Below are 23,635 nucleotides of genomic sequence, written 5' to 3'. Positions count from 1 at the left end.
CCGACCCGCGCTGTCCCACCCGCCCCCGCGCTCCGTCCGCTGTAAGAGTCACCGCCCCCGGAACCTCGGGCCGCGGCCGCGGGGCCCGCCCGGACCCCTCCGCGCGCAGGCGCCGGGCTGTCCGTCGCGCTGCCTGAGCCCCGCCGCGCTACCGAGCCCCGCCGCCGCGCGGGAAGGAGGCACCGCCGGGCCCCGCCGTCGCGGATCGAGTCGAACCGAGCCGTGAGGTACCGGTGGGCCGCGGGACCGGAGGAGGAGGAAAGCGGGGATTCGTCAGGCGAACGCCGAGGCGGCTCAGCGCAGGTCCCCATCCCCTCGGCGGGGTCCTTCGGCGGCGGGGACGGAGGGAGCGGGACGGCGGCCGCGATGAACCTGGAGCTGCTCGGTGGGTCCGGGGCCGGGGCTGGAGGGGCGGCCGGGCCGGGGACCGGCTGTAGGCGGGTACCGAGGCGGCGCCCCCGCAGCGCGGTCAGCCGGGGCGGGGGCGGCGGGCGAACCTCACGTCTTTGCCTTTCGTTGCAGAGTCCTTCGGCCAGAACTACCCTGAGGTAAACGTCCTCCCCCGCCCCGCGGGGCTGCCCCCGTCCCGCCCGCTGCTGCCAGCGGCCGGGCGGGACGGCCTGACCGGCCCCCTCCCCGGGCTGCCCTCTCCCCGCAGGAGGCCGATGGGACGCTGGACTGCATCAGCATGGCCCTGACCTGCACCTTCAACCGCTGGGGCACGCTGCTGGCCGTGGGCTGCAACGACGGGCGCATCGTCATCTGGGACTTCCTCACCAGGGGCATCGCCAAAATCATCAGCGCCCACATCCACCCCGTCTGCTCCTTATGGTGAGAACAGGCTCGGTTTTTCTCGGAAGAACTGACCTCGGTGTTTACTCGTAATTGAGTTCGTAGTTTTGTGGATATGAAAGGCTGTTCGTGTTTTTGTTAGAATTTGTGCATGCCTGTGTTTACTGAGCTCTGGTACCCTGACAGCTCTTAACACCTGGGCGTGTCGATCGCTGAAATGCCAGCCCAGGGTGGGATAGCCAGTTACACTTTAGGGTGGTTTCCTTTGAGAGAGTTCGAAAATCATAGAATCACAGAATGGTTTGGGCTGGAAGGGACCTTACAGACCACCCAGTGCCACCCCCTGCCCTGGGCAGGGACACCTCCCCCCAGCCCAGGTTGCTCCCAGCCCTGTCCAACCCGGCCTTGAGCACCTCCAGGGATGGGGCAGCCACAGCTTCTCGGGGCACCCTGCGCCAGGGGCTCACCGCCCGCACAGGAAAGAAGTTTTTCCTAAGATCTAATCTAAATCTCCCCTCTTTCAGCTTAAAACCATCCCCCCTCATCCTATTGCTTCCCTCCCTGATCCAGAGTCCCTCCCCATCTCTCCTGTAGCCACTTTAGGCACTGGAAGGGGCTCTAAGGTCTCCCTGGAGCCTTCTCTTCTCCAGGCTGAACCCCCCCCCCCCAAGTCCCCCAGCCTGTCCTCCTAGCAGAGGGGCTCAGCCCTCACAGCATCTTCGTGGCCTTCTCTGGCGCCACTCCAACAGGTCCACATCCTTCTGCTGTTGGTGGGCCCCCCCCCACTGCAGGGGGGTCTCCCCAGAACTCAGTAGAGGGGCAGAATCCCCCCCTCGCCCTGCTGGCCACACTGCTGGGGATGCAGCCCACGGTGCGGGTGGCTTTCTGGTCTGCCAGCGCACATTGCCGGCTCATGTTGAGTGTCTCATCAACCAACACCCCCGAGTTTTCCTCCTCAGGACTGCTCTCCATCCGTTCTCCGCCCAGCCTGGAGTTGTGCTTGACCCAGGTGAAGGACCTTCCACTTGGCCTTGTTGAACTTCATGAGGTTGACATGGGCCCACCTCTCAAGCCTGTGTAGGTCCCTCTGGTTGGCATCCCTTCCCTCCAGCGTGTAGACTGTGGCACACAGCTCGGTGTCGTGGCAAGGCAAACTTGCTGAGGGCGCACTCAATCCCTTCCTGTCTTTATCAAATGTGTTACGCGTATTAAGTTTTTGGATGTTAGATTATTTTTCAGGCTAATATTTATATCTGAGTCTGATAATTCGGTCTGATAGTTTTAAACTGTGGTTGCATGTTTTGTGCATTTAAGGAGTAACTTGTACTCAAATTGCCTCTCGTTACTGTAGCTGGAGTCGAGATGGTCACAAACTGGTGAGTGCTTCGACTGATAACATTGTGTCGCAATGGGATGTGCTGTCTGGAGACTGCGACCAGAGATTTCGGTTTCCTTCACCTATCTTAAAAGTTCAGTACCACCCTCGAGACCAGTAAGTCCTGTGAAAAAAAAAGGGTTGAATGCTCTCATTTTGATAGATTTAAGAGTTAATAAACAGTTTTTATTGCAGTTTGAAAAGTGATTTTTGCCAAATCTAGTAGATGCTGTCAGCGTATCTTTTTGTGATTAGAGCCCTAACTGGATTTGTTGTGGCTTTTTTTTATTATGAAAATATAAAAAGGAAGCAAGTAAACAAGAGAATAATTCTTGGAAGCATGCATAGAAATGGCCTGTTGAGTTTAAAATTTACTGCATAAACTTGGAGAAGCTTCCAGAAAAAGAAAGGAAATGAAAGTAGACTTAGCCTAACGTCATGTTGCAATTAAAGTGACAAAGATGAAATAAGATAATAAAAATACAGAGGTGTTTTGTATTTCTTGTTATAGGTTGAGATTTTTTGTTTCTTCTAAACGTGGAAACTTCTTTTCCAGAGAAGAACCTACTAAGTTTTCTTTATCTGCTTTGCAGAAACAGAGTTTTGGTTTGTCCCATGAAGTCGGCACCGGTGATGCTAACGCTGTCAGACTCCAAACATGTTGTCCTGCCTGTGGATGATGATTCCGATCTCAACGTTGTGGCCTCCTTTGACAGGCGAGGGGAATACATTTATACAGGCAATGCCAAGGGGAAGGTGAGACTTCAGCAGGCAGCACTGGATGCAAAAGCTTAGATTACTTCCTGTTCTTATCAAGATGCTTAACGTTTCTGGGTTGTATTCCTTGTTTTTATACACAAGTAAGGCTTCCCGAATGTCTCTTGAATAATTAATAATGCGCTGATATGATATTCTGAATAAAGCATCGCACTTTATCTTTGAAGATCTCTAGACGATAATACTTTGTCTGAGTTAGGTCTTTGTGTTGCTGTTGACTTTGACCATGTTCTTGGATCCTTTTCCAGTGTAAACAAACCAATGTTTATGTCGCAGAACTGTCGCAGAAACTGTAGTAGAAACTACAGTCGCAGAATCCCAACTATTCCTGTGTAGATTGCTGAGGCTTCTGTTGTCAGGGTTAGTAGATGATGTGAAAGGTACCGAAAGGGGAATGAGTTACAGTGAAGACAATGATTGCCTTCTGTCTCCTTAATCTTCAGATCTTGGTCTTAAAAACAGACACTCAGGATCTTGTTGCTTCCTTCAGAGTGACAACTGGAACCAGCAACACAACAGCTATTAAATCAATTGAATTTGCTCGGAAAGGAAGGTGAGTTACTTCATCTGTCAAGTGGTATTTTTAAAGTTTAATTGAAACTGTAGGGTAGGTTGACAGAGAATACAGTCTTAAAACCCCCACAATTATTTCATGGAACACATTCTGATGCTTTTTATCTTCTTAGTCTTTTAATGCGATGCGTGTTCTGTGCCTTCCTTCCTACAGCTGCTTTTTAATAAACACAGCTGACAGGATAATCAGGGTGTACGATGGCCGTGAAATTCTAACTTGTGGACGAGATGGGGAGCCTGAACCGATGCAGAAGCTGCAGGATTTAGTGAACAGGTAAGAGGCGGCAGAATGGCTGGTCAGCCTGACTTGGAAAGGTGAGGTTTGTGTGCTCGGCACTAATGGGAGTCTCTGGATGAAGGGTAGCTCAGTGTCTTACTCAGTGTAATACACAGATGTTTTCATTTGAAACCCATCTGTCTCGATTTGATTTGAAGTTTAAATATTATTGATGGATGGGAGTGTGTGAGATCTCGGTCTGAAGAACAAGCCTACTCCACAGTTCTTCGTCCTCTATGTGCTGTTGTTTAACTGTTTAACTTGTGATGTTGTCTTTGCGTGCAGGACGCCGTGGAAGAAGTGCTGTTTCTCTGGTGATGGTGAATATATAGTGGCAGGTTCAGCACGACAGCATGCCCTGTACATTTGGGAGAAGAGTATCGGAAACCTAGTGAAGATTCTCCACGGGACCAGAGGAGAGCTGCTCTTGGATGTAGCAGTAAGAAAGCTGTCTGCTATTTCTATGTTTCTTGTTATTTTGAAAACTAAGCTTGCCGAATTCCATTTACCACTTAAGCTCCTCTTTTCTCTTCCAAATAAATCTAGTGGCATCCTGTCCGACCGATCATAGCTTCTATTTCGAGTGGTGTTGTGTCAATATGGGCTCAGAATCAAGTGGTAAGCGTTGTAGATCCTTTCCTTAAGAGGATTTCCTAGTGCTCTCCATCCTAGTAGACTGAATGGTTGCATGTTGGTATGCTTTATTAAATCCCAATTCAACAAGCTCGTTAGGTTCACCTGCCTAACTTGACATATGTTTGCCATCTTGTTGAATGTGAGGAGGGTGCTCGTATTTCAGTTGCTGAACTAGTTAAGCTTTGCATTAAATATCATCACAGGGACACTGTGCGGAAATGGTGTCCTGAATGTGTTGTGCAAGCTCAGGAAATCTGGGTGAGCGAAACAAGACTAAGTGGCTAAACATGAATATACAGCTTTGGTAATTATTGCCGAAGAGGGTAATTATTACATACATCACAATACTTAAGGAATATTATGATGTCATTTTCAGTAGGAACTAACTTGTGCAGTTTATAATTTGCCACGTGACTGGACCTGAATGCAGCTTGATTTTTGTGATCTTGCGTGTGGCTTGGGGGATTTTAATGCAGAATGAGATTGTGATTGCATGAGTCCTCACTACAGCTGCTGTTCCTTTGCACAAGGTAAAAACCGTTTTGAATTTGTGGTTTAGGAAAACTGGAGTGCCTTTGCGCCTGACTTCAAAGAGCTGGATGAAAATGTTGAATATGAAGAGAGAGAGTCAGAGTTTGACATTGAAGATGAAGATAAGAGTGAACCAGAACAGACAGGTACTGCATAAACTGTGTTTCTATGTAGCAAATAGTTTGTAGTCTGACTACGTGACTGTAGTAAAAAATAAAACTAGTGGTCAGTAATATACATGGGTGTTAAATGACAAAACAAGAGGGGGTAAATGAAGTTGTATGAACTAACACAATGTGATTCCTGCCAATTGACGTGCGCCTTTTTTTTTAGAAATGCTTCTCCTCTCCAATACACGTTTAAGCAGAAAGCAGTAGCAAATAGTTGTGTATCGTCCTATGGGCTTGCTCTGAGCAGCAGCAGTGCTGAATCTGAATCAATAGCAGTGCAAACTGGCCACTTGGTGGTGCCAAAAAATTGTGTACTGTGAAAGGCTACGGTTAAACTATGGGAAGAGATGAGGATTATTCCCAGCACACCACAGAGCTCTCCTCATTACCAGGCTTTGCAGCACTTCTCATATTTAGATTAATTGTTGTGTAACAGTTTTGAATATTCAAGTGTAACATTGGCTTATCAGAATTAAGCATTAACATAAATTTAATCAGATTTAGAACTAGTTTAGTGAAAACAACAAAACATCTAGGAGATTTAAAATCTTTTATGTAGCTTTCTTACTAGTGTTTTATAACAATAGGTCTGTATTAGAACACAGAAAAATAAAACAAAAACCTGATGGATTTAAGAGGAAATACTTTAGGTTTGTTTTCTGCTTTAATTGTCACTCTGCATGCTTAGACATTTAAGCACAGTCAGTCTCGTTCTTTCTAAGTAATTTGGTCTTTTGGTCCTTATGGTCTATAGTTCATCTTTTTTCCCTGGTTCTCAGGTGCTGATGCTGCAGAAGATGAAGAAGTGGATGTAACTAGCGTGGATCCCATTGCTGCCTTCTGTAGCAGGTGAAAGAATATTTTGTTTAAAGTATGAATACAAAATATATCACTAATATTCCCTATACAGTATGTTAGATTTAAATGAAAACAAACTTTTTTGCTTCACAGTGATGAAGAACTGGAGGACTCCAAGGCTCTGCTTTACTTACCCATTGCTCCTGAAGTGGAAGATCCAGAAGAAAACCCCTATGGACCTCCACCAGATGCGGTTCAGAGTTCCTTAACTGATGAGGGAATAGGTTCTGAGAAGAAGAGGCAGTCCTCCTCTGATGGACCTCAGGCACCAAAGAAGAAGCCCAAAACCACCAACATTGAACTACAAGGAGTACCTAATGATGGTGCGTAGAAGCTGCCATTGTTTTATTGCCTGTTCTGCATCTGAGATGGTCTGAAAACCACAGGTTCAGAAGGTCACTCCTTAATTTTCTCCTTCCTGTGAAGTCACTTCTTACAAAAGTTATTAATAGCCCCCAACTCTGCAAATGTGGGGGCATTTTGCAAGCAAGGAATGAGTAAAGGCATCCTGAAACTGTCATTCTTAATGGTGTTTGTGTCTGACACCAAGGGCTGTACATCCTGATATAAGCATCTTAAGGGATAATTCACTTTGGTAACACATTGTCTCTCCACAGAAGTCCATCCGCTGCTGGGTGTGAAGGGAGATGGTAAATCCAAGAAGAAGCAAGCAGGCAGGCCTAAAGGATCAAAAGGTAAAGACAAAGATTCTCCATTTAAACCGAAACTCTACAAAGGGGACAGAGGTGCTTTACCTCTGGAAGGAGCAGCGAAGGGTAAAGTGCAGGCGGAGCTGGGACAGCCCTTGACAGGTAAGGAACCCAGCGTGAGCGTCGTTGGCTTGCTTGGTGGCCTTGCTTTGTACAGACCCTGACTTAATATAGTCATAGCATTTTATCTTCCCAAATGGCACTTGTTCACTAAACGTTTAGCTGCTGTCAAGGATAGGCAAAATTTTACATTTTTTTAAGTGGAAGTGCTTTCAATATTTGCAGTAAAACTGATATCCATGCCTGTGTTACTGCATAGGAAGAGCATGTAGGGTTTTTAATAGAGATTGAGCACTGCTTCAAAAGCAAAAACTCTTTTGGTAACTTTAATCTTTTCAATAACTTCTGTCAGCTCTTACGTAAAGAGTGATAACATTTGGTTTTGGTGGGTTGATTTTGAGGGAGGAAAATGTGAATAGTGAAGGATTCTGAAGCTGAAATTGACATTTTGTGCCATCGATACTAGGCAGAGTGTTGAAGAACAGAAAAGTTCTGTAAGCAGAACTAGGAAATGGAGCATCGATAATGGTCCGTTTGATAAACAAACCCTGAGATAAAATTCAGGAGCTGAATTTTCTGTTCCTAGCTATACAGCAGCCTTAAATTCCAGAAAGTACGGCTGCTGTAAATGAGGATGTGTTTTGGTGGACTTTCCTCTTTTTTTTTTTTTTGGTCATATTTTGTTGGTTGTGTACCAAAAAACAGGACTATTGCAGACACCTTTGTTGGGGCCCAGGCTTAGTCTCAGAGAAACTGATTCCCATCTGTCTCATTTGCTACTTCAGCTTCTTATTTGGGAGAAGTTCATTCTAGCGCAGTAAAGGAAGCGCATGTTTGGATTAAGTGATGTGGGCTCAATTTTTTTAGATGGTAATGAAGAACTCAGGGTTGATATATGAACAATTTCAAAGACACGGTGGAATTGGTATAGCAAATTTTGCATTTCCTTGAACTCAGCAGCTGCTGCTGTGGATTTTAGACTGTACAGAAGTGAGTTTATTTCCTCCCCCCTTCCTTCCCTCACTGCTGGTCCTACGCTACCCACCTTGCTCATTGTCCTTCCTGCTCAGCTCCTGTTATCTGGCTTGTACTAGTACTGATAATTGCTGTTTGCAGAAAAAGGGAATGGGATAAAAGAAACTTAATCTATACATGGAAAAACGTGGTGGATGTTTTCTGGGCTTCCATTTAATCCTCTCATACTGCACCTTGCAAAATCCAGAAATTCAAGAGAGAGCCAAGAATATCCTTAGACCTCGTTTGTAGGCTGGGAGGTAGTGATTAGCTCCTGGTGTGTCAGATTTACTGGACAGAGTGATTCTCTTTTGACTTCTCAAGTCATTAGGGGGCATCCAGTATGTTTTAAAGTATGATAGTAAGGAATGATGTGGGTTGTGTGGATCCTCAGGTGTCTTTGCTGGCATCTGTTACACATCCTGACTGCTCTGTTGTACCACGGTGGAGGGACAAGAGTGGTTTGAAGACCAAATGAGCATAACCGTTAGTTTCATCAGCAGGCCTTTTGATTGCTTTCTTTTATCACACCGCAAATTAACATGACCCTATGCAAATAGATATAAATGAGAAAGGATCGTGCACTGGAAACTTAACAATGTGGCTTCTAAAATGAATGTCAGTCATCGTTTGCTTCAAATAACCAATGCTGGATGTTCTGACTTTCCCATGTTTAAGTAGCTGTATAAGCAGTCTGTTTTCAGAGAAGTGGTTTTCATAGCAAGTGTTTTTGTTCAGCTTTTTCAAGGTATGTTTATGTAACTTCATTATTAACTTGTTTTACTAATTTGCTTGATCTACATTTGTAGATAGATCCCTGTATTTTCTTCTTGCAGCTTGTGATCACTGTTGCATTAGTCTGTTCTGAGAGCTGGAAAAATAATACTCCCATTTCCTCTAACACTTTTCAAATGAAGCAACGTTAGACTTCTTTTTTGGTTGGTGTTTTTTTTTACATATCCTTGCAAAGCCATATTTGGGAGGATTTTTGTGTTTTTTCTTGTAATGTTCCCATGCAGTTGTTATAATATAGTCTGACTGGCTATAAAAGACAACAGTGGAATTTTACTGCCACTGAACTTGGGATGTGCGTACCGGTGCCAGTACAGTTAGCTTTGGTTTTTGGACACTGTAAAATGGAATTTTTCTTTTCTTAGGAACAACTGTGTTTAGACCCAAGCTCCCTACTTACTTTACCCACCTGTTGGAGTTGGTTGAGCTTTCTAAGACATACTTTTAAGTTTTGTTGCCTGTGAGCACTTTAAGGTGTTTTTACCGTGGTGGTGTTCTTTAGCTTGATTGAGCTATAGGCAAATAATTAATATTGCGAGGACGGATTTCTGTCTCTCATTAGGACCTGTTATTGTGCTTCCTTTTGCAGTACTGTTGACTTAAGAGGATCTAATAGATCCATGCAGTAGATCTCAGTAGTCAGTGTTGGAAGTGTCTGTAATGAGTCATGTTACGAGAAGAACAGATTGTCCACTGAAAGAAGCTGTCACTTGGATCTTTCCAAACTCACAGCAGTCTCTTAATCCATGAAGTGCATGTCTGTCTTCCTTTGTTCTCTTCAAGGCTTGCGCTTACAATTCCTGTTTCGGGCAGCCAGTTTTTTTTCCTTGGGGTTGCCGGTGTTCCGCTACGTGCAAATACCCGCTTCCCTGGGATCCTAGAGCCAGACTGCCTTTTCCCTCTCTCGTGCATGAAGCTGTTAATTCTGCTAGTTCCTTGTGCTGTTGCTTTCTGAAGTAACTAATCAGTCGCTAAAACAGTCACACGACAAGCATTTCTCTGCTGGAAAATGTTTGTGATATGCCCTAATACAGCGTCTCTCTGCAAGCTGCGTGGCCGGGCCCTGGAGCCTGCTGCAAGCGTGTCCGTGTCACTGTGCTGTGCAGTCCAGCAGTAAATATCTTATTCTTAAAGCTGCTATGTCAAAATCAGGGTTCAGAATAACCAAACGGAGAAGCTTGATCCATTTTATAGTTTTAAAATAAATCTTACGGCAGTGTGGTTTAACCCAAACTTAGGTGGAACTTGATGTTTCCAGTTGTGCTTTTGCTTTGACACTTTGGGATTATGAATCAAAACATTTTACACCAGGTAAGTTTGCTTGTCGCTTTGTGGAGTAAAAGCTCAGAGTTCCTCAGCCACCTCGTCCATGCCTGTGCACGTGATCTCAAATACAAATGCAGAAATACTGGAGGTCTTAATTTGTCATAGATAGTATCTTGTTGATTATATTTCATTCTGAAAAGAATGGCTTTATCTAGAAAATCTTGTTCTCCTGTTTTTTTTCTGGAAATGCTACCATATTTGGTGGTCTCTTGGTTTCTGGTAACATCTGTTTGAGTCTGGTTACTTATTTTTCACCTGTCTTTGATCTCTTCAGCAGGTGGGGCAATCTCAGAATTGTTATGAAGACACTCTTCTTTATCTTCCTGTATTCTTTCCTATATTGGCACCATAATGTGGAAAATAGATGAAATGCTCAGTCAGAGTGGACTGACTAATACAGCAGACTGATTGTTCATGGATTCAGGGAGTGACTTTTGTAAGAAATGAATATGGAAGAGGAAACGGCCTTCATTCCTCCTTAACTGCCTCTTCATCGAACAGTGTAAGATGCTGACTCTCAGGTCATGCGATTTGCAAAGAGACTAACTGGACTGCCTTTGTGTTGACATATAAAACTATTTCTAAAGTGAGCTGGTACCCAGCATCTGCCACTCCAGAGCTTATCAGCCATTGTCTTTTAAATATATTTTTTTGTTGTTCCTGGATTGAAGAATACCTAAAGTGTGTATTTTTATTCCTGATGCAGTATGACTGTGTATCCTGCAAACTTCCTTTTCTTTGCTGTTAATTTTCATTTCGGTGAGTTGTAAGTCCTTCTAGGCCAGCTGCATTGCCGTAGCTGTTCTGTTAGCTCAGTGTGATGTCTTCTGTGCTGACATGCTTAGTGAAACGCTGCTGCTGATTGTGTGCCAGGTTTGATTTCGTCTCAAGTGGATAGAGATTTAATGTGAAGAATCAAGACGCCTCTGAAGTCTGCAAAGAATGAATCTTCATATTGTGAATATTTTAGACATGAAGGATGACTCTGCTTATGGGAGAAGGAACAAGTGAAAATAGCTCTAGATAAAATACTCGGTTTATATGCTTTCTTCTAGCCTGCGATATGAAAAGCTGTGTTGGCAGTTTATTTCTGTCCTTGCCAGTGTCTTTATTCTCTTTCCTGTGAGGTGCCCCACCAGAAACAATTGGTTTCCTCCTTAGCTGGTAGGTACTGGCAGTTAGAGAAAAAAAAAAGAACCAGTATTTCTCCAAACTGAAACAATCGTTTTTCAGGGCTTTTTTCCCCACTTCTGGATCAAGAATGGAAAAAAGATGAATGCTGACAGCTCATTCCCAGCCAGGCTTTAACCTTTTATTCCTTAAAGATGATTGTAATATTTTCCTTGTGGGAAGGGGTAGAGACACTGTCTCTGTCCTGTGCCTACATCCTGACACCTCTCTGTGCTAGACCAACCGCCTGTTAAAAGAAAGTTTTCATTCCTTGTTTTATAGACTTTTATAATTCCTATGCAATTACTTTCAGTTTTTCCCTAGATGTAATTATTGAGATTATCACCACATATTTAAATTTGCAAAGTATCCCGCAGACATTAAAAACCAAGAAGAGGAGTCGTAAAGAGATTTATTAATTTGCAGTTGGAAGTATGCAGTAGTTGAGTGAGATATAAGCATGGGAAGAGAGGAGACATTTTAAATCAGAAGGTTTTTTAGAACTGGTGTTTTCATTTCCGGCTTTGGTACAGTGGTCTGCTTCATTTAATGAAATTCATTCCCATGCGTACAGGATTAGTTTTCTTTGTTCTCTCTGCTTGTAGGATGAGTCGCATCTTTCCTGGAACACTGCTATGTCAAATCCACCCGTATGCGGTGTGGCTGACCCCACAAGCTTTAAAAGATGCACAGGCAGTGGTTCTCTAGATTATTTTAAAGCATATGATTTGCCACAGACTCCAGCCTTCATTTCTGTTAAAACTTCTCTGTACAGTGTATATGTCCTTGGTTTATTTTCTTCCATCTCTTATTTTATTTTTTGGTATCTGTAGTTTTGTACAATATTTGTCAGATACTGGCTTGATGGTAGTATATCGCAGTGATGTTAGTTTTTGTGTTTGTAAATAAAGAGGTATGTTTTATTTCCTAAAGTCAATGGGTAAGTCTTGGCTTTTCCATACAACTGCGATTGTTTGTATTGTGACAATATTTAGGAATCCTACAATACAGCTCAGGTGCAAACACAAACATATTGTGCCTTCACCACAGCTGGTGTGGTGTTGTTTGGGTTTTTTCAGTGTGGTATTTGGTTGATGATCTCTTTTCAAGAGAGAGGAGTAAATCTGTACTCTAATAAAAGCCCGGTATACCCGGGTGCAGCCTCGGCACTCTGAGACAGACATGCGAAAGGGGGGCTGAACACAAAGCGTGCTGGGTGTGGAGTGCACCTCCGGAAACTGAATGTCAAAAATACAAATACTAGATCTTCAGAAGCCTTAATTTTAATAAATCAAGGAGCGTTAGGAAGAGAAGTATGGATATTCATTAGCAGAACTGTTGATGAACATGGCAATCCAAATCCTTTCTGCAATCCATAATTCGGTTGCTGGTAGGGAGGTGCTGATTATTGAACCGCCTTGGCCATAGTTCAATTACTTCGTCAAAAATAAGTAACTGATTTTTTTCATGAAGAACTTTTTTAGTAGTGCATTATTCTTTTGGAGCGCTTGAGCACTAAGTGAATTATGCTGGGATGTCTCCTCTTCAAGCATTTTGCTGCAGTGGCAGCATATGAGTGGTTTCTGTTTTACAGATGCATCAGTTGAACGTGGAGGTTTTGGCTCGGATCTCTCTGGAATTGGTGGCTCTATGTGACACAGAGCAAAGGGCTCGGGCTCGCTGCTCCTCTGAGTGATGCCATGAGACCGGTGCTGTTGAATGCCTTCCGAGTCTGACAGTGGATGTCAGGAGCCCAATACGATGCTTTTAGGCTGAGTCCTCATCTCAGAGGACTCATTTTGGCTTCTGACTTGGGAGTTGGTTGTTCTCCCTTGGAAGGTTTGGGGCCACATTCTGACCTGGGCAGCCAGATTGTGACATCGTCACCGCTCCCCCAGAAACGTGGGCTCACGGAGATGGGAGTGACTGCACTGAGCCCTGCGTAGAGATGGATGTCATCAGTGATAAAATACTGTTCAGCTTCCCTTTGATGTCAGTGCCATCCGGGCTATGTAGAGGTTGAAATCGTGTTTTTGTGATCTTGTTAATTTGGGGAGTACTTTCAGATTTTAGGATGCATGTATGTAAGACAGAACTGTACAGGTGCTGCATCGGGAATTATGATTTCCTTATGCTCACCAGCACTATTTTAAGGATTCCAGTAATGATTACTTACATTGCCTTATAGTTTGGTGGGAAAATTAAATTGGAACAGTACTAATTTACAGTGGAAATTCATCTAGAACAGTATGTAAAATCTTACAGAGAAAGGAGGACTTCATCTTTTTTAAATTGTCAAATATATCCAAATTGTTGGCATAATGTGGATTAAAACATTCTGCTGCCTTGTTACGAGAACTGGAATTCATGATTCACGTTCTGACCGATGTAGTAACGTGTTGTATCTTTTCTAGCAGTGCTGTACTTCAAGCCTGTCTTGTTGGAGGATTTTTCCTAATGGAAGTTATAGGTCTTGAAGATGTTGCTGGTGGGATTTCGGAAATACTTAGTTTGAAGACTTACAAAGAATGATTTTGTGATTTTTTTTTTTTTGACTACTGAATCTGCATGGCTTTAGAAAGCAGTATGTCTGATGGAAAACCGTGGTATGAAGACCTGGGGGAACAGCCACATCCTTGGCATATTATCTTGTGCTTTCTATCTGCCATTGGTAGTTTCCTTTGAGAAAGTTACCATCCCAGCAGAGCTGAAGTCAGCTGTAGTGAAAATTGCAGTCAACGCCACATCCTGCAGCGTCACCTGTGGGCCGGGCTTCAAGCTGGAGGAGATGTGCGAGATCACTCCTGCCGGAGAGAGGAGGAATTGTACCTTGCGCAGGTCCAACTGCCTGACCAGCTGGGTTTGTGGCTTACTCCACTTCACTGTCCATGTGGGAAAACCCTTCCAGTTCAGCTGCCTGACCTCCGACGCAGTCGGCTTTGGTAGCCAAGCCTACAGCTATACGTGGAGGCTTGCCCAAGGCCTTATCACCACAAACGATGTACTGTTCAAACCTTTCAATAACCCAGATCCTGTCATCAGATTTTCCCCTACCAGGGAGTCTGATGCAGGGACTTACCGATGTGATGTGCAGATGTTGAAGACATTCAAAGTCATCAAGAGGGTCTACTTTGGGGTCAGAGTGATCCAAAATGACTTAGTGGATCTGAACTTTCAAAAATCCTTGACCTGGGAACAGAAGTTAGCGGCAAACAGGGAGGAAGGAAACACAGAAAATAGCACCCATCAAGAAGTGCAAGAGCAGCAGCATTTTTGGCAAGGAGAATTGTTTTATGAATGCTTGATAGGAGTTGTAAGCGGAGTGATAGCAGGTGTCTTGGTGAGCATGGCTCTTTACTTCTTGCAGAAGATTTTGGGAAGGAGAGCTGCCAAGAAATGAACTGAGGTTTAATGCAATTGCTTGTCTCTGTCTCTCTGTTAGTATTGACATGGTATTTCATGGCAATGTTTGTAACTTTTTTTTTTTTCTGGCTAACACAGTTTATTACCAAATATTTTCTTAAGCTTTGGAGGCTGCTAAGTTAGTACAGGACTGTAGCACCAGAGCTTGGGTCTTAATGGAGTATTGCAGACAATAGCTCCAGATGGGGCAAGGCAGATTGCCTCCACGGTGCGTGAAAGGATGGTCTGGAATGGGCCAGACAGGAATTAGAGGACACTGAGCCAGAGAAACTGCCCACTGCTTGCTGCTAGCTACCTCGCCACGCTCTTCTAGCTGGCCTTTATTTTACCTCTAGGTGTCTGGATTTTTTTATTTATTTAGCTAATAACTTATAATCCTGATATTTCCTTGAATTTCTTCTGCTTTGCCCAGAACTCGGTGGTGATGTGAGCTGTCGCAGATCACTGTTTGGTAGATGGTGTTTCTCCAGCAAGAGGTTTCAAAGAAGTAAGGATGTTCTCGAGGTGGGCTTACAGACCAGGTTTCCTGGCTGTGTGGTGTCCTTTCCATCAGATCCAAGGGCCTGGTCTCAGCAACTGCGGGGCAGTGTGGGGATGAGGGGTGGACCACCACTGCCTGCTTCCTCTAGCAAGATTTATCTCTCTCTGCTAGAGCCCAGAAAACTGTAAATATCTTCAAGTGATAGCTTGGAGCTTGTCCTGTTTCCTTTGTAGTGTAGAACAGCAAAGCAGGGAGCATTGGGTCGCACAAGCAAATCTTCCAATTGAGCAGTGCTGCTTAGGAACGTAACTGGGTGTTTTTAATCATGACTCAGAGCTGAGCGTATTCCTCAAATCTTTAAAGGGGGAGGAAGGGAAGAGTTCAGTGGGCTTGTGGATCTTTCATTTTTCCTGGTGATTAATAAGTATAAAACACGCAGCAGCTCAGTAGGGAGTATTGTTTCCCCCTTGGTAGCAGAATCCACAGAGGGACCTATTAAGTGCCTTCTCTTTCTACTTTCTGTCTCTTATTTTACAGTAAACAACTATATTTACTAAGTCTGTTTCCTTTTTTTTTTCTGTGAACTAAAGTACAGGAATGCATAGCATGCCCAGTTCTGGGGAAGATAGTGATACGTCTCTAATATTAAAGATTGAAGCATACTATTATTTTTTTATTTTTACCAGAACAGCAACAAAAGAGCTTTAATATAGAAAGAGATGGATATAGATGTAAATACCTTGTTTGCAGAGAATCCTGTATAAAAAAAAATCAGACTGAAACGTAACGATCCAAATCTTCATGTACAGTGAAGTCAGTAATAAGTGTATCAGTACGATGATCTGTGGACCTTGGGGTTGTCTAGCTGTATTTGAGTGGAGAAGCAAGCCTGTCATCAGCCTTGGATTCCCAGTTTGTATTTCTACTGATTTCCCTGTTTCTGTGGGGAGACTTTAATGCGCACAATAACCAGCAGGAGTTTGGAGGTGTTGGGGGGAACTGTTCTGCAATGACAGAAGATGCCTTCGGGAAGATGCACCGTGCTTTCCTGATGCCTGGGGCGACCCTCTGGGAAGGGACAGGAGGGTTGCTACACAGCTGTGGCAGTCAGCAAGGGACGGTATGTCCTTCTTCCATCTGGTGACCTGGTCCCGTGGGTCAGAAGCTCCTGGATGGTGATCTAGTTGTCGAAGATTTTCTTGCTTCTGTTCTTCATCACTTTCCTCTGGCTCAGCTCCACAATACTCAAGTCTCTCCTGTGCTCGGTGCTGGCTTTGTCTTCGCTTGGCTCTTCCCTCTGGCTCTGCAATGCTTTTCTCTGTTTCTGTTCCTTGGCTAAGAGCACGTGCTGCCTTCTCTGAGCCTTATTCCAGTATTTCCCAATCTTTAGCTCGCTGAGGGCATCCTCATCTGTGGTCAGTCTGCTTCGTTATTCTGCGATTCTCAAGGCCCTGTCCTTCAGCAGTCGCTTCTTGTGTTGCTTCTTCAAGGACCACTTGCTCCTTTCGCATGCCAGCCTCCATCTGTTCCCGTTATCCCTTGCTCTGCCCTCTGGGCTTCCATTGCATCGCCTTGCTTTTGCTGACACTCTAGCCGGGTCGCTTAGACACTCTGCAGCAGCCTTTTCCTGTGGGAAGCTCCTGTAGTGATGTGCCTGGTGAGGAATCGTAAGCTGTTTTGAGCTGGTGGGCACATGTCTATGGCCTGTGCAGAAGGTTTGCTCTCGCTGGCTTTATTTCTGTCCCTGCTCGCTGCACTCTGCAGGCAGAGTCCACCCCTGTGCTGCAGCCCTTTCTCTCTTGGGGTGCTATTTTCACCAACCCAAAGGCACTGGTTCTGTTTTCTTGTAGCCCTCCTCCTCGGCTCCTGACCCGTGAGGCATTTCTTGTTCCCTGGGAATTGGTTGGTACTGGCTGCACCTGCTTTCCAGGAGTTCTTGAAATCTTCTGTGCTTACACCGCAGAAACTGGAATCGCTTAACTCATCGTGGGTGGGGGAGTTGTCCGTGAGTAGTCCTCTCTGTGCAGGTGTACTGGTGCAGAGATCTGCACTGGGACCTTCCTGGCCATGGGCCGGTTCTGCTCCTGCGTCTGGCCCTGAATTCTCACCCGGCTGAGCGCTGGTGTCGCTAAAGCCCAGGCCGCTCTCCCACTTGGGATGGAGAAATGCCTGCTTTTCTTCTTAGCCTTTACTGCTTTTGCTCTCTGCCTTAAAAACAAACACCCACAAGCTGTTAGCTATCTTTGGGGCTCTCCTCCCTGGCTGAGCGTGAGTCATCTCTCTAAGCATCCTCCAACCATGTGCAACTGCAGGGTTTCTCTCTTGCCTTAAGCTCTCCCTGCTGCTGCTGTAAACCGCCCGAGACGGGGCCTTACCGAGCTCCCCGAGACGCTGGAGAGAGCTGCAGGGATGGAGCAACAGCTGCTGAAACACCACTCATCGTGACGAACGAGGGCTAATGCCTGAAAGAGAGATACAATGAGAGCTGGGAACGTTACATCTGGTTTAGCAAACCTGATGACGTAAGGCTGAGGTGACTGAGAAAGATTTTTGGAAGTTATGGAGGCAAAATGGGATGGGATACCTTATAGTTCAACTCTTCTTTTCCTGTGGCGTGGGGTGCAGGAAATGGGTAATTAGGTTCATTATCGCTGTTGCAATCCTGTGGCAGCAAGTGACCAAACAAAGCCCTGTGGAGAAACTGAACAGGGAGATGGGTCCCTCCCCAGCCCAGCGAGAGGGGCTGGCTCTGGGCTTTGGCATGCTGAGGGTCGTATTTTTGTTATTGTCCGAGTGGCCAAACCAAAGAACCGGTGCTAGGCAGGCGCTACATCAGCCTGCTCTAAGGTTAGTGGATGCAGTTGATTGGAAAGCAACTTTGAGAGATGTCGGCTGACCTTGCGCTTCGCATGCTACGCTATTGTGGCTTTCTAGGAGACGTTTTACCTTGAGCAACATGTGGTACATACCCATCTAGGCAGAGATTTAAACCTGATTTGCTGCCGTTCTCTTCCTTGCAGCATTGCTCGTTCCCTACTCTGAAGTCCGTCTGCGTTGCAGCATCAGATGTTCGTGGAGGCTCATGGCAGACTTCTGTCTATGCACTTCCAGTGTAACCTGTTCCCCCGTGCTCTGGAGTGTTTCTAGGACCTCCTGTAAGCTGGCTCTGGAGAGAGTTTTTCCATTGACCTGATTAGAAGGGGAGCAGATTGCAAAATAGCCCATTCGTATGTCCTAATCTCATGTTTCCTTAATGCACGATTCCTTTGCCCTGCCAAAGAGCTCCCCTGCCCCTGAAGCCAGTAGCTCTACTACAGCATTAACTGCTCAGAGGTTCAGCAGTATCTCTCCAAATTGTGGAAAGGGATCTATGTAGGTAGGGCTTTTAATCGCTTCCTCTTTCTGCTGCAGAGATGGGAGATGAAATCGTATCTTTGTATCTCAGGTAAGAGATATATAAGATAAATGTGAAAAAAAGGTTACAGTAAACTCTCTGTTTCGGATCGGTTTACTGTTAAGCTGCCCTGTTGATACCTGCTGTAGGTTAACTGGTTTCTTTTATCTTAAAACCTGTTTCTAATCACCTTGAGTAAAACCACAGTGAGCCTCGTCTGTGCAGGGCGAAACACATTGACTCAGCCTTTTGCCCAGATTTAACGCCACAGCGAGTGAACTCTGCATAAAACGAGCCCTACAAAACTCTTCTCACCCCCAGGAAATTCTTCTCTTTCCACAGCCTGTGGATAGCGGGAACACATAAGCTTGGTTTGGGAGCTAATGGTTAAAATCAACAAAGAGAAGCTGTCCCATCTGGAAGACCCTCTCTGCACTTTGTAATGTAAATGCAGGGCTTGCTCCTGTGGGCAGCTGTGTTTTAGAAATGCAGAAAGATTACATGAAAGGTCCAGGACAATCCATTTTCTCACTGCTTAGCTGAGGAGGTCAGAGCGAGAGCCAAAAGGGTCCTTCATCTTTTTATTGTGTCCTCCCTTTGTTTTGTGGTGTGGTGTTCTTTTTTTTCCAAGGGGAGCCAGATGTCTGGAGCAGGAAAGATTAATTTTTTTTTAATGCTTATTTTAAGATGGAGGGCTGTGATGGACAGTGTGACTCCAGCTGTCAGAAAGGATGGGACCGGGCCCCTTATTGGCACAGTTCCTGTTTGAAACAGCACTTTCCTTGTACACTTTTGAGTTTTACAACAATCTAAAGTATGTTGGCTGATGTTTACATTAGCAGGTCTGCTGGGGGATGGAGGGGAAGGAAGGGAGAGCAGCCTGAGCTGAGGGAACGAAAGGTCACAAAAGGGGAACAGGGGAGGTTGGAGGTACAGGGAGGTCAGCGAAAGCAGCGGAAGCAAGGGCCCTTCAGAACAGCGCGCTCTCCCCACCCCTACGTTTCTTTGTCTCTTCCTGTAATCTGCATGTTTTCTTAGTCACTGTCCCTGTTCTTCCCAACATAACTGGCTGAGTTGCAGGAAAAAAAAAAAAAAAAAGTTTCTCTGCTCTGAACTGGTAATATGGTGCCTAAACTTATTTTTCCCCACACTTGGCCAGTTTGTCTGCCTCACCTGGAGGAGAGGATGGAAGGACTGCATGCAAACCCTGCGCGTTGCCAGTTCCCAGCTGGAGGTTTTTTGCGGTACAAACTTCTGCTGACTGCTGATGGTCCTAAGTATTAGGAAGCAATTAGTGTTGTACGTACTAAAGCCAGACAGATTGTGTGAGGGAGGAAGTCAATTTGCTAATGGCATTAGCACTTGGAAAGAAGGAGGTAATAACAGAATGGTGAGGCATAGGCAGCTGTTTAAATTGCTGTTAGCTACTGAAGCTTATCTAAATTGAATAACTAGATTGCCTTAACTGCTGGAACTTGAATGGCAGCAAAGAGGAAAACAAACCCCATATGCTGCTTCTGCACCGAGGTGGGACTGTCTGACTCTTCCATCCTCTTCACACTGATCTGTGTTAATTCTTCTGCATGTTCCTGCAGTTGCCTGCAGTAGTTCATCGATCTGCCGGGGTATATGGAACAGTGCAGCTCTTGGGCTGTTGTGTTCTTCCTCCCCCCTTTCCCACTCACTTCTGCTTCTCATGTGCTGCTTCCCTCTCCCTTTGGCTCATTTATTTAGCATCTCATTTGCTGCAGACATTCCCTAAGCCTTGCACAGCATAAAGGAAGTAACGGGAAATGCAGTAATTTTCTTTAATGACCTTTGGTTTTGTAAAACTTCTTTCCTAGTCAGGTATTGGGGAGCATTTTACAAAACAGGAGTGACTCTGGTTCTGTGGAAGCAGCAGCAGGGCTGGTGAACGCGCCAGCAATGCAGTCCCCGTCGGTGGTGCTCAGGCTGCTTTGGCGGCTGATGGCAGGATGGATGTTTCCATACCTCCTGTAGAGTTTTTTAGGAGGTAAAGAGTGAAATACTTTGCTTATGGCTAAGAAATGCATGTGAATGCGTAACTACGGACTGCATCGTGTGCCTCTCTTCCCAAGGACAGTGTATGGTCTCTTCTGCACTGTTCTGGGAACCGCTTTGCCAATGAACGTTCTCCTTCCAAGTCCATGGAATGATGCTTTTGAAAACCAGAGAAATTCAGAGTTCACTCTCCCCTTTCCTTTTGCTGTCCTTTTCCCAGCACAGATACATTGAGTAGCTATTGATGTTTTGCCTGTGTTCTTCCCTGCATTTTTTCCAGGAAACTGCAGCTTTTTGGCAGTTATTTCTGCCACAGAATACTGCATAAATATCTTTGTTTGTTGCCTATCTCTGGTGATGCCAGCTTAGACCTGTGGAACTCATGTACAAGGCAGCGTGTTTTGGTAAAGCATGCAGAATACTGCGGGTTTAGTTCCTGCGTCATCTTAGGCTGAGTGTAGAAAAGCAAATTCACTATTGCAGCAGTAATTCTAAGCAGGAGTGTTTCAGTTAACTCTCAGTTAGTGTATGCTGAGTCAAATGTACACCACAATAAGGTTTTTTTTTTTTTGTGCTTAGTTGTGATGATTGTTAATTTGATGCAATGATTTAATTTAATCAGAACCTTTAGACGAGAATTATTTAGCAGCATATAAAATAGCTCTTTCCTTCACTTGACTGTTTTGAGATTTCCTTTAGCAAAAGCTTTGTCTTTGGCTTTGGGGGGGGGGGTCAATATTGATATTATTGAATATCAACTGAGTGTCAATAAGGGACAAATTCTCTTTAGGCAGTAAAATATGGGTTTCTGAGTTTTCAAATATTATATGTTGAGTTCTTTTGAAAATTTGGCTCTCGTGTTAGGTAGTAACCGCCCAAACGCTAAGACAGAAGCAAAAAGAATATGATTAAACAAAACCAACTGTAGCATAGGTTTGTACAAAGCTTTTAACATACTGACCCTGCGCATCCCTGACAATATAAGTATTGCTTTGTTTTGCACCCTGTTGTCCACAGAGGTAAAGAGATCAACTGCTTATTTTTTGAGTTGGAATGCTGTGAAAATGCTGGGTATGAACCATCTTCAGAGTGGTGAGAACCCTCTCTTACATATGTTGGCTTTAAAGATTTACTCACAGAGATAACTTAGTTGTACCTTGATTTGGTCCCAAAAGGAGAGAAGAAAGATCATTTTCAAGTGGTTCCTCTTTCCTGGAGTTTGCTCTATCAGTTTCCCAGGAGCGAAGCAGGCTGGGCTGATGCTACAAGCCTCGTCTGGCTTCACTCTGCCCGTCTGCCCCAGGCTGCTGGGTTCATTCCAACCAGCATCCATCAGTCATGATGGATCCAACCAGCATCCCCCCCCCAGGAATAACCCTAAACAACTCATAATAATTTGAACTGTGTGCTGAATGCCTTAAGTTTCATGGAAAGTTAGCTAACTGCTTCCCCTTGGTATTTACAGGTAGAAACATACCTCTGTTGGGACCAGGCCTGCCAAAACACCGCAGCAAGGGCTGTACTCATCATGGCTACGGCCATAATGCCTGAAATCTGTGTGGGAGCCTTTGCTGGAAACACACTGGCACTCCTAGATAAACTGTTTTTTGTTCTTAAGTGCAGCTGAGCTGTGGTGAGGTTACAGTAATCAGCTGGTGCTGGTGCTCTGGGACTGACGGGCGCAAGTGATGCCTCACAGCATCCTTCCTCCAGCCTCGGTGCAGCACGGCTTGCAGCGTGCTCTCTCCGCAGGGCTGTGCTTGCCTTACCAGTAGGACCCGCCAGTTTGTCAGTGACGATACATTTGTCTCCTTGATTTATATCATGTGCAGCAGCGTTTAATGATGGCTCCTGCGAAAGCAGGAGTGCCCTTGCTGGGGGGGTGAACTGGGGAGGGATTCATATCAGTCTTGGCTGCTCCCTGCTGCTTTCTTTAATGATGCTGCCCTCACCTTTACAAAGCCCCTTTGCAGCATAAATCCCTCAGCTAATTATGGCCCCGGTGATGAGCAGCCTTGTCTGCAGCTCTGCGGAGCAGGGGCTAGAGGGGCAGGAGCCTGCTCGGGGTTTGAGCACAGCTGAGCCCAGTCTCTTTGAGCCCTTTGCGATCGGCACCCGGAGCTGCGCAGTGTTATATGGCGATCAGATACGCCTGTCCCCCCAGGCTCTGGGCGGCTGTAGCTTCTGGGAAGAGGAGGAGTGACTGCTTCCCTCCGTCCATCCCTCTGTCCTTAGGGGCTCAGAGGGTCTTCTTGCTGTGGCCAGAGCCTGAGCCCCCCTCTGCACCCCACGGTCAAACATGGTGTTTCTTTTAGGGACTGCAGGAAAGTGAACGCATCCAAGATGGGCTGAGGCAAAGGGTTGGGGTGAGACGCCCCACGACCTTGTGCTGCTGAGCCCCATTTCCCATGTCTGCTCTCCAGCACGGCTGCGCCTGACTTCAGCTGAACTCCCTTGTTGCCAGGAAGGCCAGTGGAATCCTGGGCTGCATAGGGAAGAGTGTGGCCAGTAGGTCGAGGGAGATCATTCTCCACCTCTACTCTGCACTGGTGAGGCCACAACTGGAATGCTGTGTCCAGTTCTGGGCTCCCCAGTTCACGAGAGACAGTGAACTACTGGAGAGAGTCCAGTGTAGGGCAGCTAAGATGACTGAGGGGTTGGAGCATCTCCCTTATGAGGAAAGGCGGAGAGTGCTGGGACTCTTTAGCCTGGAGAAGAGAAGGCTGAGGGGAGACCTTATTATTGCGGACAAGTATCTAAAGGGTGGGTTGAAGGAGGATGGAGCCAGACTCTTTTCAGTGGTTCCCAGTGACAGGACGAGGGGCAACGGGCACAAGTTGGAACACAGGAAGTTCCGTTCAAATACACGGAAAAACTTCTTTACGGTTCGGGTGGCGGAGCACTGGCACAGGCTGCCCAGGGAGGTGGTGGTGTCCCCTTCTCTGGAGGTTTTCAAGACCCGCCTGGATGCAGTCCTGAGTGATGTGCTCTGGGCAATCCTGCTTTGGCAGGGGAGTGGGGCTAGATGGTCTCTAGAGGTCCCTTCCAACTCTGAAAATTCCATGATTCTGTGATTCCGGTGGAGACCCTCAGGCCTGTACCACGTACAGTTGCTCAAACTGATCTCCTGACATCCTTCCCAAAGGTAGAAGGAAGCCAGTAGATTGTTTTTTTTAAGGCCAGACGGAATGACTGTGATGAATTAATCTGACATAATGTAGATGAGGTGATTTCATGCAGCACTTCCTGCAATG

General features: G+C 45.6%; 2 protein-coding genes across 2 annotated transcripts; both read left to right on the top strand.

The window, feature by feature from the left end:
• The first annotated feature begins 366 nt into the window (after nucleotides 1-366).
• On the top strand, nucleotides 367-11,998 carry RBBP5 (RB binding protein 5, histone lysine methyltransferase complex subunit). Its single transcript, XM_082494650.1, has 13 exons — nucleotides 367-548; nucleotides 659-831; nucleotides 2,144-2,284; nucleotides 2,761-2,923; nucleotides 3,388-3,497; nucleotides 3,672-3,791; nucleotides 4,080-4,233; nucleotides 4,341-4,412; nucleotides 4,990-5,107; nucleotides 5,911-5,980; nucleotides 6,083-6,312; nucleotides 6,607-6,684; nucleotides 10,166-11,998. Exons 2-13 carry the CDS (start codon nucleotides 689-691, stop codon nucleotides 10,192-10,194), a joined length of 1,428 nt encoding a protein of 475 aa, XP_082350776.1. The 5' UTR covers nucleotides 367-548; nucleotides 659-688; the 3' UTR covers nucleotides 10,195-11,998.
• A 1,671-nt stretch (nucleotides 11,999-13,669) lies between these two features.
• Nucleotides 13,670-14,461, top strand: TMEM81 (transmembrane protein 81; the record flags this gene model as incomplete). The annotated part of the gene is made up of 1 exon (XM_082494396.1): nucleotides 13,670-14,461. The coding sequence occupies one exon, from the start codon at nucleotides 13,670-13,672 to the stop codon at nucleotides 14,459-14,461; it is 792 nt and encodes a 263-aa protein (XP_082350522.1).
• Nucleotides 14,462-23,635: the final 9,174 nt, after the last annotated feature.

The sequence above is a fragment of the Vanellus vanellus genome (genome assembly GCF_965231255.1).
Source record: "Vanellus vanellus genome assembly, chromosome: 23".
In the NCBI taxonomy this organism is placed as follows: domain Eukaryota; kingdom Metazoa; phylum Chordata; class Aves; order Charadriiformes; family Charadriidae; genus Vanellus; species Vanellus vanellus.
The sequence above is the reverse complement of the archived record's forward strand: the minus strand, read 5'-3'. Positions and strand labels throughout refer to the sequence as shown.